Source organism: Salmo salar, chromosome 22, assembly GCF_965601325.2.
Source record: "Salmo salar chromosome 22, fSalSal1, whole genome shotgun sequence".
Lineage (NCBI taxonomy): Eukaryota > Metazoa > Chordata > Actinopteri > Salmoniformes > Salmonidae > Salmo > Salmo salar.
In genome coordinates this window covers 45,693,534-45,714,630 of record NC_138312.1, presented here as the reverse complement: position 1 = coordinate 45,714,630, position 21,097 = coordinate 45,693,534, and the positions used below count along the sequence as shown (strand labels likewise).

At 42.1% G+C, this 21,097-nt stretch overlaps 1 protein-coding gene across 3 annotated transcripts in view; it reads left to right on the top strand.

Moving 5' to 3' along the window:
• Window positions 1–20,879, top strand: part of ell2 (elongation factor for RNA polymerase II 2) — a 42,426-nt gene extending 21,547 nt beyond the window's left edge. For 2 of the 3 annotated variants that reach the window (XM_014167556.3, XM_082967638.1), the window contains exons 11-12: window positions 5,185–5,229; window positions 17,143–20,879. In XM_014167556.3, coding sequence (XP_014023031.1) covers window positions 5,185–5,229; window positions 17,143–17,259 — 162 coding nt within the window. In that variant the 3' untranslated portion in view covers window positions 17,260–20,879. The remainder of the gene's footprint in view (window positions 1–5,184; window positions 5,230–17,142) is intronic. The other variant, XM_045705777.2, reaches the window with a different exon arrangement.
• Window positions 20,880–21,097: the final 218 nt, after the last annotated feature.

Here is a 21,097-nt window from a genome sequence, read left to right as displayed (position 1 = left end):
CGAACATCTCATTCCAAAATCATGGGCCTTAATATGGAGTTGTCCCCCCCCCCTTTCTGCTAAAACAGCCTCTACTCTTCTGGGAAGAGATGCGGGGACTTGCTTCCATTCAGCCACGAGCATTAGTGAGGTCAGGCACTGATATTGGGCGATTAGCCCTGGCTCACAGTCTGTTCCAATTCATCCCAAAGGTGTTCAATGGGGTTGAGGTCAGGGCTCTGTGCAGGCCAGTCAAGTTCTTCCACACCGATCTCGACAGACCATTTCTGTATGGACCTCGCTTTGTGCGCTGGGGCATTGTCATTCTGAAACAGGAAAGGGCCTTCCCCAAACTGTTGCCACAAAGTTGGAAGCACAGAATCGTCTAGAATGTCATTGTATGCTGTTACGTTAAGATTTCCCTTCACAGGAACTAAGGGGCCTAGCTCAAACCACGAAACAGCTCCAGACCATTATTCCTCCTCCACCAAACTTTACAGTGGGCACTATGCATTCGGGCAGGTAGCGTTCTCCTAGCATCCGCCAAACCAGATTCATCTGTCGGACTGCCAGATGGTGAAGCGTGATCCATCACTCCAGAGAATGCGTTTCCACTGCTCCAGAGTCCAATGGCAGTGAGATTTACACCACTACAGCCAACACTTTGTACTGGGCATGGTGATGTTAGGCTTGTGTGTGGCTGCACGGCCATGGAAACCCATTTCATTATGCTTTTGTCATTTTCCTGTTGGAATGTAAATCTTCGCCCCAGTCACTTGCATTCTGAAGCAGGATCTCATCAAGATCTGGTCACATGCGCCGAATACAGCAGGTGGAGACTACCGTGAAATGCTTATTTACGAGTCCATTTCCAACAATGCAGAGTTAAAAAGACAGCATTTCCTTTTTTATTTAGTAAATATTTAACGCAATAAAATGAGGCTATACAAGGTATCAGTACCGAGTCAATGTGCAGTGGTACGAGGTATTACACTGTATATACATGTAGGTGTAAAAGTGACGAGGCAATCAGGATATTTAATTAACAGAGTAGCAACAGTGTGTGTGTGGGAGTGTCGGTGTAGTATGTGTGTGGGTAGAGACTAGTGAGAGTGCATAGAGCCGGTGCAAGAGTCAATGCCTGTATTTGACTCCATTTATTGTTTCCGCCATCCATCCAGTCCCTGCCGCTGAAAAGCATTCCTATAGAATGATGCTGCCACCATCATGCTTCACGGTAGGGACGATGTTCGACAGATGAGCTGTGCCAGGTTTTCTCCGGACATAATGCTTTGTGTTCGACCAAATAAACTTTTGACCATAATCTTTTGCCTTTATTATCTGAGTCTTTCACTGGCCTTTTTGCAAACTCCAGTCGTGCCTTTTTCTCAGGCGTGGCTTCTGTCAGATGGCTTCTGTCAGGCTTCTGCCACTCTTTCATAAAGCCCAGATTGGTGAAGTGCTGTAGATTGTCCTTCTGGCAGGTTCTCCCATCTCCGCCAAGGAACTCTGTAGTTCTGTCAGAGTGGTCATTGTGTTCTTGGTTATCTCCCTGACCAAGGTCTTTCTTGCCTGGTTGCTCAGTTTGGTCAGATGGCCAGCTCTATGCGGAGTCTGTGTAGTTCCAAAAAAATTTCAATTTCCCAATGATGTATACCACTGTACTTCAACATTCTAGAAATTGTTTTAAACATTTTCCCCTCATCACAATTCTATCTTGAAGTCCAAGGAACTGTCCGTAGATCTCAATGTATAGTTTCTGCTCTAACCTTTTTTTATATTAGACGTGTGTTTTTTTTTTTCTAAATCATGTCTAAACAATTGCATTGGCCACAGGTGGACTCCAAGTTGTAGTGACATCTCAAAGATAATCAAAGGAAATTGGATGCACTGGAGCTCAATTTGGAACATCATAGCAAAGGGGTGTGAATACTTAGGTAAATTTTAGATTTATGTATTTCATTTTCAGTTAATTGGCTCAACATTTTTTGCATGTTTTCACTTTGTCGTTATGGGGTATTGTGTGGAGATCTGTGAGAGAAATAATCAATTTTGAATTCAAGCTGTAAAACAACAATGTGAAATTTAAGGGGTATAAATTAGGTCTTCACGGATCCACATTTACCAAAATATCCGAACTAGTCCGGATCCAGAATTCTAAATGTCACGGGTCTGGATTGGATCTGATATGATTGCCTCAGGTATGTGTAATTTGAACTGACTTGTCCGGAAGGGCCCGTACAGATCCGAACGAGACTACTGCACTAGAGGATGAGAGAGTAATTAGATATTTTATGTTGATGCTATTGCTTTTTCATGAGCGTTGGGTGTGTAGCTTGTTGTTGGCCAATCATAAGTTAACAAAATCGTCCTTAGCGCCTACTAACTTGATGAGACTCTCACAAACATGCAGTGGTGGAAAAAGTACCCAATTGTCATACTTGAGAAAAGGTATAGATGCCTTTTTAAAAGAAAGTTCCTCAAGTAAATCAGACAATAAAATACTACTTGAGTAAAAGTATTTGGTTTTAAATATACTTAAGTATCAAAGTAAAAGTATAAATCATTTAAAATTCCTTATTAAGCAAAGCAGACAGCACCATTTTCTTGTTTTTAAAATTTAAGGATAACCAGGGGCATACTCCAACACTCAGATTATTTACAAAAGATGCATTTGTGCTTAGTGAGTCCGCCAAGCCAGTGGCTTGCTCTCGGACACCCACAGGCCTCAAGACTTGTCTGAAGGTCCCCCAGTACCAGTTGAAAACATGAATGGAAGTATATGAGACTGTTTTTAGTGCCAAAAATAAGGGGTTAAATACATGTTTTAAAAAAAATAAAAAAAATAAAATGGAGAGGGAGAGACTGAACAAGTTCCACAGACATGGAATAATGTGTCCCTGAACAAAAGGGGGGGGGGGGGGGGGGGGTCAAAAATTACAGTCAGTATCTGGTGTGACCACCAGCTGCATTAAGTACTGCAGTGGATCTCCTCCTGATGGACTGTGGCAGATTTGTCAGTTCTTGCTGTGAGATGTTACCCCACTCTTCCACCAAGGCACCTGCAAGTTCCTGGACATTTCTGGGGGGGAATGGCCCTCACCCTCCGATCCAACAGGTCCCAGACGTGCTCAATGGGATTGAGATCCGAGCTCTTCGCTGGCCATGGCAGAACACTGACATTCCTGTCTTGCAGGTAATCACGCACAGAACGAGAAGTATAGCTTGTGACATTGTCATGCTGGAGGGTCATGTCAGGATGAACCTGCAGGAAGGGTACCACATGAGGGAGGAGAATATTTTCCGTGTAACGCACAGCTTTGATTTCCTGCAATGACAAGCTCAGTCCGATGATGCTGTGACACACCGTCCCAGACCATGACGGACCCTCCACCTCCAAATCGATCCCGCTCCAGAGCCTCGGTGTAACGCTCATTCCTTCGACGATAAACACATCCGAACATCACCCCTGGTGAGACAAAAACGCGACTCGTCAGTGAAGAGCACTTTTTGCCAGTCCTGTCTGGTCCAGCGATGGTGGGTTTGTTGCCGGTGATGTCTGGTGAGGACCTGCCTGACAACAGGCCTCCAAGCCCTCAGTCCACCCTATTGCGGACAGTCTGAGCACTGATGGAGGGATTGTGCGTTCCTGGTGTAACTCAGGCAGTTGTTGCCATCCTGTACCTGTCCCGCAGGTGTGATGTTCAGATGTACCGATCCTGTGCAGGTGTTGTTACACGTGGTCTGCCAATGCGAGGACAATCCGCTGTCCGTTCTGTCTCCCTGTAGAGCTGTCTTAGGCGTCTCACAGTACGGACATTGCAATTTATTGCCCTGGCCACGTCTGCAGTCCTCATGCCTCCTTGCAGCAGGCCTAAGGAATGTTCACGCAGATGAGCAGGGACCCTGGGCATCTTTCTTTTGCTGTTTTTCAGAGTCAGTAGAAAGGCCTCTTTAGTGTCCTAAGTTTTCATAACTGTGACCTTAATTGCCTACCGTCTGTAAGCTGTTAGTGTCTTAACGACCGTTCCGCGTTCATTAATTGTTTATGGTTCATTGAACAAGCATGGGAAACAGTGTTTAAACCCTTTAGAATGAAGATCTGTCAAGTTATTTGGATTTTTACAAATTATCTTTGAATGACAGGGTCCTGAAAAAGGGACTTTTTTTTGTGTTAAAAATTATCAAAGAAATATATTTCCTGAGCTTTTTTATATCTCCTAAATATAGGACAAACACTTCAAAACCTTATTTATTTTATGATCTTTTTCTGTTTGAATGTTATTCAATGTTTTTTTGGGATATAGTAGTAAAGGCAAAATGCAATATTTGACAATTTTGTATTTTATTTGAATGTTTTTACCTGAAATTCCAAATCGAGTAGTGACTATGGATCATATAGCTATCTTAAAACAATGCCATATGTCAGCTTAGAACCCTCCCTCTCCTGATGGACTTTTAAGAATTCATTTTCTGAGTTTTTATTTTAAACTATAGGCTGAGAATGTGCATGCACTGCTGACTCAATTAGCCTAGCTCGCTTAACTAGCTTTTCCCAGTTTGATGCAATCAAGACATACTACATAATCATATTTGATGATAAATAACCTGGGTATGGTAGCTATTAGTCTGCTGTAGCGTGAGTCGGCTTGGTTGGTTGCTGTCTCTTCCACCCTGCTCCCCGTGTCACTCGTTCATAGTATGGCCCTTCCCCCGCCTGCTAGAGCAGCACCTGTCTCCCTCTCGTGCTTTATCAACTCCGATTTGAATAAAGTAGCTTAAAATACTTATTCTGCTTCCCGCACTCTGATCGGACCGGGTCTGGATCCGACTCGGTCTCTATAAACAAAATGTTTTAATAATGCATATCGGGTCTGGGTGGGAAAGCCCCAGGTCCATTTCAAAATGGGTCCAACTTTTTGGACCCTTGAAGACCTCTAGTATGATTACTTTCTGAAAGCACTGTATGCATTTTTGGTTGTTGAATCAATTATACCATGCCAATTTTCAAGCTTGTCTTTCAGAAAATATATATAATTAAGAATATTTAGGCAAATTTTGCTGGCTACCTCATTGATCCTGCTTTGTAGTATACCCCTCAGGTCATATAACAACTAGGTCTACACCAAAGAGTAGATTTAAAGTCTGGTCTCAATGGAACACATGCTCATGTAAATGAAAGCGACGTTGTTTCAACTTTTGCAGGAGGTACATGAAGACGTGGTGAAAGAGTACAGCAAAGTGAGACTAGTAAGTAAAACAAATATTTATATAGCAAACTTAGTCAATGAGCTATAAGCTAGCTAATGTGTGTAAAACTGAATTTGCTAGGCAAAATAGTGTTTCCTTGTGTAGTTGCGTCAAGACCCAATTTTGGGTCAAGCACTTGTTTTTGCGATGCAACTACGCAGGATAGCCATTTTGCGTCTTTGCATTACACACTTAGTGCATTCGGAAGTAATTCAGACCACTTGACTTTTTCCACATTTTGTTACGGCCTTATTCTAAAATGTATTAAATAAAACATTTTTGCTCGTCAATCTATACACTACGCCATAATGACACAGCGAAAACAGATTTTTATAAAATTATACAAAAAAAAGTAATACCGGGCCTCCCGAGTGGCGCCGGACTCTAAGGCATTGCATCGCAGTGCTAGCTGTACCACTAGAGATTCTGGGTTAGAGTCCAGGCTCTGTCATAGCTGGCCGCGACCGGGAGACCCATGGGGCGGCGCACAATTGGCCCAGCGTCGTTAGGGGAGGGTTAGGCCATCAGGGATGTCCTTGTCCCATCGTGCACTAGGGACTCCTGTGGCTGGCCGGGCGCAGTGCACGCTGACACGGTCTCCAGGTGTACGGGAAGAAACACCGACACATTGGTGCGGCTGGCTTCCAGGTTAAGTGGGCATTGTCAAGAAGCAGTGCGGCTTGTTTGGGTTGTGTTTCGGAGGACGCACGGCTCTCAACCTTCGCCTTTCCCGAGCCCGTACAGGTGTTCCAGCGATGAGAAGACATTAACTACCACTTGGATTCCACGAAATTGGGGAGAGAAAGGGGTAAAAAAAAGTTCTACCTTTACATAAGTATTCAGACCCTTCGCTATGAGACTTGAAATTGAGCTCAGGTGCATATTGTTTCCATTGATCATCCTTGACATGTTTCTACAATTTGTTTGGAATTCACCTCTGGAAAATTCAATTGATTGAGCATGATTTCGAAAGGCACATCTGTCTATTTAAGGTCCCACAGTTGACAGTGCATGTCAGAGCAAAAACCAAGCCATGAGGTCAAAGGAATTGTCTGTAGAGTTCCGAGAGGATTGTGTTGAGGCACAGATATGGGGAAGGGTACCAAAACATTTCTGCAGCATTGAAGGTCCCCAAGAACCCAGTGGCCTCCATTCCTAAATAGAAGTTTGGAACCACCAAGACTCTTCCTAGAGCTAGCCGCCTTGCCAAACTAAGCAATCGGGGGAGAAGGTCCTTGGTCAGGGAGGTGACCAAGAACCCTATGGTCACTCTGACAGAGCTCCAGAGTTGCTCTGTGGAGATGGGAGAATCTTCCAGAAGGACAACCATCACTACAGAGCTTCACCAATCAGGCCTTTATGGTAGAGTGGCCAGACAGAAGCCATTCCTCAGTAAAAGGCACATGACAGCCCGCTTGGAGTTTGCCAAAATGCACCTAAAGACTCCAAGACCATGAGAAACAAGATTCTCTGGTCAGATAAAACCAAGATAGAACTCTTTGGCCTGAAGGCCAAGTGTCCTGTCTGGAGGAATCCTGGCACCATCCCTATGTTGAAGCATGGTGGTGGTAGCAGCATGCTGTGGGGATGTTTTTCAGTGGCAGGGAATGGGAGAATAGTCAGGCTCGAGGGAAAGATGAACGGAGCAAAGTACAGAGATCCTTAATGAAAACCTGCTCAGGACTTGACTAAGGCGATGGTTCACCCTTCCAACAGGACAACGGACCTAAGCACACAGGCAAGACAACGCAGGAGTGGCTTCGGGACAAGTCTCTGAATGTCCTTGAGTGGCCCAGCTGGAGCCCGGACTTGAACCTGATCGAACATCCTATGGAGAGAACTGAAAGTAGCTGTGCGGCGACATTCCCCATCCAACCTAAAAGAGCTTGAGGATCTGCAGAGAAGAATGGAAGTCCCCAAATACGCTTATCGCGTCATACCGAAGACTGAAGTCTGTAATCGCTGCCAAAGGTGCTTCAACAAAGTACTGAGTAAAGGGTATGAATACTTATGTAAATGTGAGTTCCGTTTTTGCTTTGTCGTTTGTGTGTGTGTGTGTGTGTGTGTGTGTGTGTGTGTGTGTGTGTGTGTGTAGATTTGAGGGGAACTTTTAGAATAAGGCTGTAATGTAACAAAATTGGGGAAAAGTCAAGGGGTCTGGATACTTCCTGAATGTACTGTACATGTGGTATAAATTAGCAATGACACTAATCGCTAGCTACACTACCGTTCAAAATGTTGGTCACTTAGAAAATTCCTTGTTTTAAAGAAAAGCACATTTCTTTGTCCATTTAAAATAACATCAAATTGATCAGAAATACAGTTTAGGCGTTAACCTGTTTGGGCTAGGGGGCAGTATTTTCACGGCCGGATAAAAAATGTACCCGATTTAAACTGGTTACTACTCTTACCCAGGAACGAGAATATGCATATAATTAGTAGATTTGGATAGAAAACACTCTAAAGTTTCTAAAACTGTTTGAATGGTGTCTGTGAGTATAACAGAACTCATATGGCAGGTCAAAACCTGAGAAGATTCCATGCAGGAAGTGCCCTGTCTGACAATTTGTTGGCCTTCTAGGGCTGTGCTGTAACGTGACATTTTCTAAGGCTTTCATTGGCTCTCAGAAGGCGCCAGAAAGTGGAATGACGTCTCTGGGGGCGAAAAAACAGCAGGAGTTTTGTGAGTGGTCAGGCAGGGAACACTGACACTGGAGCGCGCGTGCATGAGAGGACTCCATGTTTTTCTTTCTTTGAACAAATACAACGTCGCCCGGTTGGAATATTATTGCTATTTTACGAGAAAAATCGCATAAAAATTGATTTTAAACAGCGTTTGACATGCTTCGAAGTACAGTAATGGAATATTTTGTCACGAAATGCGCCCGCGCGTCACCCTTCGGATAGTGACCTCAACGCACGAACAAAACGGAGCTATTTCAATATAACTATGGATTATTTCGAACCAAAACAACATTTGTTGTTGAAGTAGAAGTCCTGGGAGTGCATTCTGACGAAGAACAGCAAAGGTAATCCAATTTTTCTTATAGTAAATCTGAGTTTGGTGAGTGCCAAACTTGGTGGGTGTCAAATTAGCTAGCCGTGATATCTACTCAGAATATTGCAAAATGTGCTTTCGCCGAAAAGCTGTTTTAAAATCTGACACCGCGATTGCATAAAGGAGTTCTGTATCTATAATTCTTAAAATAATGTATGTATTTTGTGAACGTTAATCGTGAGTAATTTAGTAAATTCACCGGAAGTTTGCGGGGGGTATGCTAGTTCTGAACATCACATGCTAATGTAAAAAGCTGGTTTTTGATATAAATATGAACTTCATTGAACAAAACATGCATGTATTGTATAACATAATGTCCTAGGAGTGTCATCTGATGAAGATCATCAAAGGTTAGTGTTGCATTTAGCTGTGGTTTGGGTTTATGTGACATTATATGCTAGCTTGAAAAATGGGTGTCTGATTATTTCTGGCAGGGTACTCTCCTAACATAATCTGTTTTGCTTTCGCTGTAAAGCCTTTTTGAAATCGGACAGTGTGGTTAGATTAACGAGACTCTTGTCTTTAAAATGGTGTAAAATAGTCATATGTTTGAGAAATTGAAGTTATAGCATTTGAGGTATTTGTATTTCGCGCCACGCAAACGTCCCACCTTGCCATGGGAGGTTAAGAAGTCTTTTGGACCTAGACTTGGCACTCTAGTACTGCTTGCTGTGCGGTAGCAGAGAGAACAGTCTATGACTTGGGTGGCTGGAATCTGACAATTTGTAGGACCTTCCTCTGACACCGCCTGGTATAGAGGTCCTGGATGGCAGGAAGCTTGGCCCCAGTGATGTACTGGGCGGTACGCACTACCCTCTGTAGTGCCTTGCGGTCGGAGGCCCAGCAGTTGCCATACCAGGCAAACGTCCCACCTTGCCCAGGGAGGTTAATGTTGTAAATGACTATTGTAGGTTGAAACAGCTGATTTTCTAATGGAATATCTACATAGGTGTAGAGGCCCCTTATCAGCAACCATCACTCCTGTGTTCCAATGGCACGTTGTGTTAACTAATCCAAGTTTATCATTTTAAATGGCTACTTGATCGTTAGAAAACCCTTTTGCAGTTATGTTAGCACAGCTGAAAACTGTTCTGATTTTAAATAAGCAATAAAACTGGTCTTCTTTAGACTAGTTAAGAATCTGGAGCAACAGCATTTGTGGGTTTGATTACATGCTCAAAATGGCAAGAAACACAGTCCTTCCTTCTGAAACGTGTCAGTCTGTTCTTGTTCTGAGAAATGAAGGATATACCATGCGAGAAATTGCCAAGAAACTGAAGATCTTGTACATTGCTGTGTACTACTCTCTTCAAAAAACAGCGCAAATTGGATCTAACCAGAATATAAAGAGTGGGAGGCCCTTGTGCACATCTGAGCAAGAGGACTAGTACAATACTGTCTAGCGGAGCCAATCACCACCTTCCGGAGACACCTGAAACCCCACCTCTTTAAGGAATACCTGGGATAGGATTAAGTAATCCTTCTAACCCCCCCCCCCCAAAAAAAAGATATAGATGTACTATTGTAAAGTGGTTGTTCCACTGGATATCATAAGGTGAATGCACCAATTTGTAAGTCGCTCTGGATAAGAGCGTCTGCTAAATGACGTAAATGTAGTTTGAGAAACAGGCGCCTCACAAGTCCTCAACTGGCAGCTTCATTAAATAGTACCCGCAAATCACCAGTCTCAACGTCAACAGTGAAGAGGCGACTCCAAGATGCTGGCCTTCTAGGCAGAGTTGCAAAGAAAAAGCCATATCTCAGACTGACCAATAAAAGATTAAGATGGGCAAAAGAACACACACTGGACAGAGGAACTCTACCTAGAAGGCAAGCATTCCCGGATTCGCCTCTTCACTGTTGACGTTGAGACTGGTGATTTGCGGGTACTTTTTAATGAAGCTGCCAGTTGAGGACTTGTGAGGCGTCTGTTTCTCAAACTAGACACGCTAATGCACTTGTCCTCTTGCTCAGTTGTACACCGGGGCATCCCATTCTTTCCATTCGGGTTAGAGCCCGTTTCCACTGTTCTGTGAAAGGAGTAGTACACAGCATTGTACGAGATCTTCAGTTTCTTGGCAATTTATCACATGGAATGGCCTTCATTTCTCAGAACAAGAATAGACTGACGTTTCTGGCCATTTTGAGCCTGTAATAGAACCCACAAATGCTGATGCTCCAGATACTCAACTAGTCTAAAGAAGGCCAGTTGTATTGCTTCTTTAATCAGTACAACAGTTTTCAACTGTGCTAACATAATTGCCAAAGGGTTTTCTCATGCTCAATTAGCCTTTTAAAATGATAAACTTGAATTGGCTAACAAAACGTGCCATTGGAACACAGGAGGGATGTTTGCTGATAATGGGCCTCTGTACCCATATGTAGATATTCCATGAAAAATCTGCCGTTTCCAGCTACAATAGTCATTTACAACATTTAACTATGTCTACACTGTATTTCTAATCGGTTTTTTTTTATGGACAAAAAATGTGCTTCTCTTTCAAAAACAAGGACATTCATAAGTGACCCCAAACTTTTGAACGGTAGTGTACATGCACCAGCAGAAGTGAAGTTGAAGTCTGGCTGTCTACTTGTCCTCCGTGAGTCATAACCCATTTTGGAAGGGAGACTTGAAACATGTTCCAGTCTCACTTTAAGATGTGGACATTGTGTTATAAGGAGGATGGGATCCACCCAAATCATTTGGGATCCTGGATCCTTTCACAGCATTATTAGGCTGCTTTGAGACACTGACTTATCAATAACCTAAGTCCAGCTCATTTAATCCCTACCATTGTCATTGAGTTGTCATAATGCTTCAGCAAATGTACATTATCCTAGGGGTGTTGAAAGACACAATGAAAGTAACCTAATTTATGTCGCTCTTACAGCCCTGAAGGCTGCTGCTGATCCTACAGCTATTGTATGCAGTAATCATATGTCTATGAACAAGAGTAATACTGTTAGCACGGAGTTGGTGTGCCCTATTAGGAAGTCCATTGTGTGCATCTCACCCTGCACTAATAAAAATAACCTGAGCATGTCTACCTCTGCTAAGTTTCCCATTTAAAGCAAGAAAAACAATTAAGCATCCCAGAAAAGTGTTTAAATATAGCCCACATGAACATATGTAGCTTAAGAAACAAGGTTCATGAAGTCAATTATTTTGCTATTAACAGATGACATTCATATTCTGACAATCTCTGAAACTCACTTAGATAATACCTTTGATCCAGGGGTTAGCAATACATGGTTGTAAGACCTACTGAAAAGACAAATGCCAAAGGTGGAGGTGTGGCTGTTTTTAAATTCAGAACCACATTCCTGTAAAGCTTAGCGAGGATCTCATGTTAAATACTGGTGGGACGCTGCTATAGACCACCAAGGGCTAACAGTCAGTAGCTGAATAACTTGTGAAATGCTTGATAATGTGTGTGATGCCAATAGAGGGTGTACTTTCTGGGTGATTTTTAAATATTGATTGGCTTTCATCAAGCTGCCCACTAAAGAGAAAGCTTCAAACTTTAACTAGTGCCTGCAACCTGGTTTAGGTTATCAATAAACCTACCAGGGTAGTTACAAACAGTACAGAAATGACATCATCAACATGTATTGATCATATCTTTACTAATTATGCAGAAATCTGTTTGAAAGAAGTATCCAAATCCATTGATGTAGTGATCACAATATAGGAACTTTGGTTTTCCTAGTTATGGCTAAGGCTGGGCCTAATATTGTGAATAAGAGGTCATACAAGACATATGTAGTGATTCCTATGTTGTGAAGAATATTTGTTGGTTTGTAGTGTGTAATGACGAGCAACCAGAACACTGCCCTTGACACATTTATGAAATTGCTTATCCCAGTTCTAATAAGCATGCACCTATTAAGAAAATTATTAAACTCAAATCCCCGTGGATTGAGGAATTAAGTGTATGGTATGAGGCAAAAGAGATGGCAAATAGGTTTTGCTGTACAACTGATTGGCAAACAGTGCAAATTGAGAAATCATGTGACTAAACTGAATTAAAAGAAGAAACTACACTAAAACAAAGATAAATGACATAAAGAATGCTAGTAAAAAGCTTTGGAGCACCTTTAAAGGACATTTTTGGCAAAAAGGCAAACTCCGCTCCATCATTCAATGAATCAGATGGCTCATTCATCACAAAACCAACTGATATTGCCGACTACTTTTAATGATTTTTTTTCTCCATTGGGTAGATTAGCAAACTTAGGCATGACATGCCAGCAACAAACGCTGACACATCTGACCAAATTATGAAAGACTAGCATTGTAATTTTGAATTCCGTAAAGTATAGAAGAGGTGAAAAAATTGTATCAACAATGACAAGCCACTGGGGTCTGACAACTTGGATTGAAAATTTCTTGAGGATAATAGCGGATGATATTGCCACCCCTATTTGCTATATGTTCGATTGAAGCCTACTAGAAAGTGTGTGCCCTCAGGCCTGGAGGGAAGTAAAAGTTTTTCCCCTACCTAAGAATAGTAAAGGCCCCTTTACTGGCTCAAATAGTCGACCAATCAGCCTGTTACCAACCCTTAGTATTCTTTTGGAAAGAATTGTTTGACCCAGATACAATGCTATTTTACAGTAAACAAATTGACTACAGACTTTCAGCGCGCTTATAGGGAAAGACATTCAACAAGCACAGCACTTACACCAATGACTGTTTTTAGCTGAGAGAAATTGATGATAAAGATTGTGGGGGCTGTCAGACTTCAGTGCGGCTTTTGACATTATGGATTTACACCCCCTGCTATATTTTGGATAAAGAGTTACCTGTCTAACAGTACACAGGGGTGTTCTTTAATGGAAGCCTCTCCAACAAAATCCAGGTAGAATCAGGAATTCCTCAGGGCAGCTGTCTAGGTCCCTTTTTTTCAGTCTTTACTAACGACATGCCAGTCTGTCTATGTATGCGGATGACTCAGCACTATACACGTCAGCTACCACAGCGTTTGAAATGACAGCAACACTTAACGGTTAGTTTCAGAATGGGTGGCAAGGAATAAGTTAGTCCTAAATATTTCAAAAACTAAAAGCATTGTATTTGGGACAAATCATTCAGTAAACCTCAACTAAATCTTGTAATGAATAATGTTCATTCAGGTGCCACAAAGAGGGACAGGGCATCATGGCTTGCCCTTGGATGTACACAGAGAGCAAACATTACAACTATGCATGTCAATCTCTCCTGGCTCAAAGTGGAGGAGAGATTAACTTCCTCACTGCTTGTATTTGTGAGCGGTATTGACATGTTGAATGCGCTGAGCTGTCTGTTTGAACTACTGGCACACAGCTCGGACACCCATGCCCCACAAGACATGCCACCAGAGGTCTCTTCACAGTCCCCAAGTCCAGAACAGGCTATGGGAGGCGCACAGTATTTATTTGATATTTTTAAGGGGTGGAATCAGCTTTAATATTGCGGATAGATTGTTGCTTCCATCACCTTCTATTTGCCATATATTTTTCAACTGTGCTGTGATGCTTCACAAAAATACTTAACCTTTCTATTCTCATAGCTACTACAGATTGTAAATGAACTTCTATGGGCTACGTCCACCTGCGGGACACAGCCAGTAAAATATCAGGGCGGCAAATTCAAAACAACAAAATGTCATAATTCAGATTTCTCAAACATACAACTATTTTACACCATTTTAAAGATGCACCTCTCCTTAATCCAACCACATTGTCTGATTTCAAAAAGGCTTTATGGCGAAAGCATAAAGTTAGATTATGTTAGGACAGTGCCAACAGAAGAAAAACCACACAGCCATTTTCCAAGCAGGCAAGGGGTCACAAAAACCAGAAATACAGCTAAAATTAAGCACTAACCTTTGACGATCTTCATCAGATGGCACTCCTAGGACTCAATGTTACACAATACATGTATGTTTTGTTCGATAAAGTTCATATTTATATCCGAAAACCCCATTTTTACATTGGCGTGTGATCAGAAAATATTTTGCCTCAAACTGCCGGTGAATCAGCACAACAATTTACAAAAATACTCATAAACGTTGATAAAATATTAAACTGTTATTCAAAGAATTATAGATAAACATCTCCTTAATGCAACCACTGTGACAGATTTCAAAAAAGCTTCACAGGGAAAGCACACTTTGCAGTAATCCGAGTACGGCGCTCAGAAAAATACATCAGGCAATACAGATACCTGCCATTTTGGAGTCATCTAAAATCATAAATAGCATTATAAATATTCACTTACCTTTGATCTTCATCAGAAGGCACTTCCAGGAATCCCAGGTCCACAATAAATGTTGTTTTGTTCGATAAAGTCCATAATTTATGTCCAAATACCTCCTTGTTTGCACGTTCAGTAAGCTACTCCAAATGTAGGAAGCGCGCCGAAAATTTCACGACGAAGTCAAAGTTCTATTTACGTTCGTAGAAACATGTCGAACGTTGATGCTACACAATCTTTAGGCCTTTTTAACATAACTTCAATAATATTCCAACCGGACAATTCCAATGTCTTGAAAAACATTATGGAACACTGCTACCTCATCACATGAATGCGCGCCACTGATCTCAAGTCATTTCTGAGTCACCAACTTCCCGGCCTTCTTGTTCGCTCTCTGTTCACTACAAAAGCCTGAAACAAGGTTCTAAAGACTGTTGACATCTAGTGGAAGCCTTAGGAAGTGCAAAATGAACCCCAAGTCGCTGTTAGATAGGCAATGACTTCAAAAGACTACAAGCATCAGATTTCCCACTTCCTGGTTGGATTTTTCTCAGGTTTTTGCCTGCCATATGAGTTCTGTTATACTCAGACATCATTCAAACAGTTTTAGAAACTTCAGAGTGTTTTCTATCCAAATCTACTAATAATATGCAAATATTTGACTCTGGGCCCGAGTATTAGGCAGTTTACACTGGGCACGCTTTTCATCCGAAATCAAATACTACCCCCTATACCTTAAAGTTAAAGAAACATTTTTTGCTAAAATAATGATTATTATTGATCGATTGACTGACTTTTTCAAATCACCCAGTATTGTTATCTGCAGCGTTAGTTCTAGGGAAATGTTGCAATTCTTCAGCCATTCCTGGATCTGTGACCAAAAACAAGCTACATATGGACAGTACCAAAATAAAAGATCTAATGACTCTGCCTCCTCGCAGAAAAATCTGCAGAGCTGGGAAGATTGTATCCCCCATATAACATTTCTATTGGTTGCAAGAATTTTGTATAATTTAAATGTAGAAGTTTTGAATCCGACGTTTTGCGTTTCAATTCATAAACCATGTGCCATGGAATCGGTACATCAAAAATCGCACAGTAGTACATAGAGCCATGACTACATGGAACTCTACTACACATCAAGTAACTTGTGCTAGTAGTAAAATTTGATTTAAAAATTAGATAATACACCTTATGGAACAGCGGGGACTGTGAAGCAACGCATGCATACAAACGCACGATAACATACGCACTATTCACAAATGTACACACAGATTTGGTGTTATAGATATGTGAGAGTAGAGGCCTGAGGGCATTTTTTAAAAACGTATAATTGCCTTAATTTTGCTGGAACCCAGGAAGAGTGCCTTGGCAGCAGCTAATGGGGATCCATAATAAATACAAATACAGCCAAAGGGTGGGTTGGCTGGCTAGCTAAAGTACTCATTATGCATTAGTTTGCTAGTGATTAGTGCTGGCCACATTAGCTAACTATTAAAGGGATATTTTGGCAGTGAGGCCCTTTTATCTACTTCTCCAGAGTCAGATGAACTCGTGCATACCATTTTTGTGTCTGTCCAGTATGAAGGATGTTAGAGGTAGTTTCTAGAAGCCTATGGGTATCTACTTGCATGTTTGCGAAACTACCTAGAACTTCCTTCATACTGGACATTGAGACACAAAAAGGTATACACAAGTTAATCGGACTCTAGGGAAGTAGATAAAGGGCTTCATTGCCAAAATCCCGACATATCCCTTTAATGACTTTAAAAATGGGCTAACCAAGGCTAAATCTAATCATTCATTGGATTTATATAGTGCTTTTCTGTAACTTTACATGGTAGGGAGAAACTCCCCTCATCCACCACCAATGTGTAGCACCCACCTGGGTGATGCACAGCAACGATTTTTGTCAGAACGCTCACCACACATCCGTTCTCAGGTGGAGAGAAGTGAGATATGCCAATTAGGAATGAGGTTAGGTTGGGAACTTATCGTATGAGTGTTGACCCCAGGGTCATTGATAAGTGCCTTGGGATTTTTTTATGACCAGGACACCCGTTTAATGTCCCATCTGAAAGACTGCACCCTATGCAGGGCAATGTCCCCTTCACTGCCCTAGGGCATTGGGATATCCTTAGACCAGAGAGAAGAGTGCCCCCTACTGGCCCTCCAACACCGCTTCCAGCAGCAGCTGGTCTCCCAACCAGGACTGACCCTGCTTGGCTTCAGATGCAAGCCAGCAGTGGGATGCAGGGTGGTATGCTGCTGATGTGTTCTGTTGATGGTGTATTTATTTATTTATTTTTCAATTTATTCCTTGTGTAATTATCTTTATTTGTTTCTCTCTGCATTGTTGGGAAGGGCCCGTAAGTAACATTAGATGATTGACTTTGCTAAGCTTGGTTACAGCTGTCCAGGGAGGCAGACAAAAAAGATACAAGCATTCTGTACAATTCAAGGCACTGTGTTTTATGAACCAAACACGGCGTCGGCGCGTTGAGCGGTCAAGTAACAGTAATTCAACACCCCAAAAAAACGTTATGAATGGCTTTCTAAACACTGCATATCAGGTAACATTATGGAGTCTAATTTCTTTGTATGTGTCACCCTGCAGCACAGCCCAAACTACCAGGTGGAGAAGCAGCGCTGCGAGTACCTGCACAACAAGCTGGCCCACATCAAGCGCCTCATCGCTGACTTTGACCAGCGCAGTTCCCAGTCCTGGAGCTAGAGCACCAGTTTCAAGACCACACAGTTTTAAGGTGGTTTAAGGGGTGTGCGGACCAAGGGGGTTCCAACTGGCTTTTATTTATTCAGACCCCCCTGTCTCTGCTCCCCCCCCCCCCCCCCCCTTCTCGTAATGGTTTCTCCTGAAGCTCCTCTTCAATTCTACAACACTGGTCTAGAGGAAGGGAACTACATGCGTGTGGGGGGTAGGGGGTATACTTAATACTTCTAGCCTATGAAGGACTTTATCCAAAAAATGCAACTTATTTTTGAAAGCAGAGAAAATATTATACTTGTATTTAAGTAAAAAAAAAAAAAAGAGGGAGATGTATTTATTTTGGACTGTTCAGATGTGTGTGTGGTCCACACATGATTTATTGTTTAAAAAGTTTATATTTTCCGAAAGCAATGCAAAAAAACATGGGCCTTATGTGTTTGACTTTCTGAAGCCATTTTGCACACGAGGAGATCCCGAGTGGCGCAGCGGTCTAAGACACTGCATCTCAGTGCTAGAGGCGTCAATACAGACACCCTGGTTCAAATCTAGGCTGTATTGCAACCGGCCGTGATTGAGAGTCCCATAGGGCGGCGCACAATTGGCCCAGCGTCGTCCGGGTTTGGCCGGTGTAAGCCGTCATTGTAAATAAGAATTTGCTATTAACTGACTTGCCTAGTTAAAAAAAAAAAAATCCAATGTATCATCCCAATTGTCAGAAGTTGCTTATCATCCCCTCACCCTCTTCCTTCATGATGAAGTAGATGGAGAGGAATCCACTTTAGACCATTGAGACGCAACACCAATATGTGTGTATGGGTTATAAGGGCCATGGGGGGGTTAAATTTAGGAGTATCGTCCCCTGATAGCAGGGGGGTGCTACCCTGTGCAACATCAGTGTTTCTGCTCTCTGTGCAAAAGGGTGCCTTAAGGTGTTAGTTTACATGGGAGAATTACAACCACCTGGCTACAGGTCTCACACACACCAGCATGAAGTGTGTGTGTCTGTCTGGGAGGGGGGGGGGTGTCAAAGAGGAAATACTAAGGTCAGGGAGGTTTGTGGGTGAATGTGTAAAATGGGGGGAGTAAGAGATTGGGGGGGGGACACGTGGGGAGGTGAGAAAATAGCAAGGTTTCCATCTAATTCATGACCGATTTTTAATGCAAATATTCTAAAATCGTCATTTTCCCACTAGACATGTTGCGGATAAAAGTGAGGACGTAGAGCACATTAAAAAAAATACAAGTTAAATTGGTTTTCATCGCATTTTCAACTACTGATGGTTTTGTCAGAGAAATGTTGCATTTATATAGTGAATGTGCCCAGTGGCATGTGCGCTCTAGCCAACAGCTCGCAGGTACAGTGCTAGTAGGCTACCTACATGAGAGCGATTTTATTATTTTTATTTGTCAAACGGCAGCCAAGCATCGATCATTATGTTACTAGAATAAGACCCTCAATATTTATTGGGAAAGAGCATCAAGCTCATCACTGCACTTTCACCACCCTGTGAAGTAAATACCTTATTTAATCTGTAGCATAAACTGTATGCTTTGCCGAGGTGTAGTGGGAGGACCACATGATATGATTGCGTGACTCCCAGGTTTACATTGACATGATGGTTATTATATCAATATTTGTGCATAAAGGCAACCGCCATTTCTCGCACCATTAATTTTATTGAACCAAAAAGATCCCACCTTGTCTAGCGTATTTTGTTTTGTTGACATTTGGAAAGTTGACCGACAAATACGTTGTGGGATAGAAAACAGGTTAATGAAAAAGGGGACAAAAAGCTGCTGTAGCCTTTTTATTTATTTTTTTGACTAGCCAGAGCACTCAGGATCAACCTGGCTAAAGTTAGTGTTCTTAATTGGGGGGCTGTTCTAGAGTAGCTAATCTCTGGAAGGACTAGAGCGTTGCCTCACCAGTTTATTTAAAGGAAAACAGGCTGTTCTGTTTGATAAATGAATGCATCTACCAGAGGACAAATCTGTATTACGAAGACAAATGTATTATTTTCTCCTTGATTCCAGTTTTGTCAGTGCAGCAGAACTATGGAAGAAGTGCGAATAGCATTTCTGTTTTAGTTTTTGAATTCAACTCATGCTGATTTAGTTTGACAGACATGAATGCATGGGATTGAGGGTGAAAATCAACATCTTTATTTCATGATATCATTAATAAACAAGGTCTTGAGCTCAAGGGAAATATTATGTTTACAAACCTGTGTTAGAATGTTTGTCCCCCAAAAATGAAATGCTGTTCTGGTATATATCTACATACTGGTTCGGTCTTTATTTATGAGACACTGATACTGGAGACAGGATATAAAATGTGTTCCCTGGAAGATGACATTTTATGTTTTGGGGTAGCGTTCTAGTACTTATATGAAATGTGAACTTTTTTTCTCTCTGCTTTCCAAGTGGGGGGGAAAGGAACAAAACCAAAATTGTAAGTAAGAAACTGAACATTATGCACTCTTGCTACAGTATGATATAAGGTCTGATAGTACTGTCGTAATATGATTGGGGCTTCTGTTGGATGGGTCTCTGCAGCAGACGTAGTGTCACTTTTTGAAACGGGAAGGCCCTCTTCAGTCACAATTCAAACTATATTCCAGTGTTACTACATTTCAGTTTGAAAGTCAAGCTCTGCAAGGACCATGAGCTCAACATGCTTTAGAGGGATTTGTAGACATGAAAAATACTTATTTGGAGATCTCTGAAGCATCTTGACACTCATGAGTCCCAGCAGACTACTACAGTACAGGGTCCACTCCCAGCAAAATGGTGACTTTGTTGGAGCTTCACTCAAATAACTTGAGTGAACGGCTCGGTTTTCTTTTTTGAATTTTTAATGCTGGGCTACACACAAGTCCCATGGTCTAGTCCGTCTCACTGCTTCCTCCTCTTAAAGACGGCTCAGAAAACGCAGCAGCGTTGCTACTAACAGTGCGTTTGCACTAGGAAGCGGCATTGCGTGTGGAAACATTGGAAGCCATTCACTCTCAATGGAAGGAAAGCAAGAGAAGCTTAGTGGGCAGGGGGACCGAGCTATAAAGGGTGGTACTGAAGTTGGGGAAAGCTGAACTTCTATTCTAATTCTCTGCAATATCGTGACACATAATGACCAATCGAAGCGTACCGTAGCTTCCAAACCCTACTGGATTGGCTGACAATGGCTGTTTTATACATTGCACGAACTAGCTTGCTTGTTAGCACCCACATGAGGGTGAGGCTAGCGTGGCCAGGCGCTAATCGTTCTCATGACGGCTTGGGGAGAGGCTGTCCTCTCCGCGACCCTGCAGGCTAATACCAGCATCAGCCAATTGACTGGTCAAAGGACATTCATTTGATGGGGGTCTTAGCAGACTGCCATGTTAAGTGACTCATCAGAACTGCTGGAAGGACGGAGGGAGCAGAAGCGGATGATTTTTTTTGGGGGGGGGGGGGCGGGGTTTAGCAGTCTTACTGAGAAGTTGAAAAGGGCAAACAAGTGTTTTAAAAGACATCTCAATGTTTTGGTGTGAATGATGACTCAGAACTGTATGGATTGTGAAGGAGTACTGAACCTGCCCACCTGAAAAATGCATTAAATCTGTAAAATAAAAGTCAACTTGGCTTTACATTGAAGATTGTAGACTGTTTCTTTTCAGTTGTATGCCATCTGCATATCTGTGTGATTATGGGCCTTGACCCCGGTTAAGTGTTCCGTATGAATGCAACCCATGGTTATGAAGGCGTGATTGGATGCTTTGGAATGTTTGATCATTTCGGCTGCCGAGACTTCACATTTGTTTCATCATGATTAGTGTGAAAAATCATACTGTTTAATATACTTGTC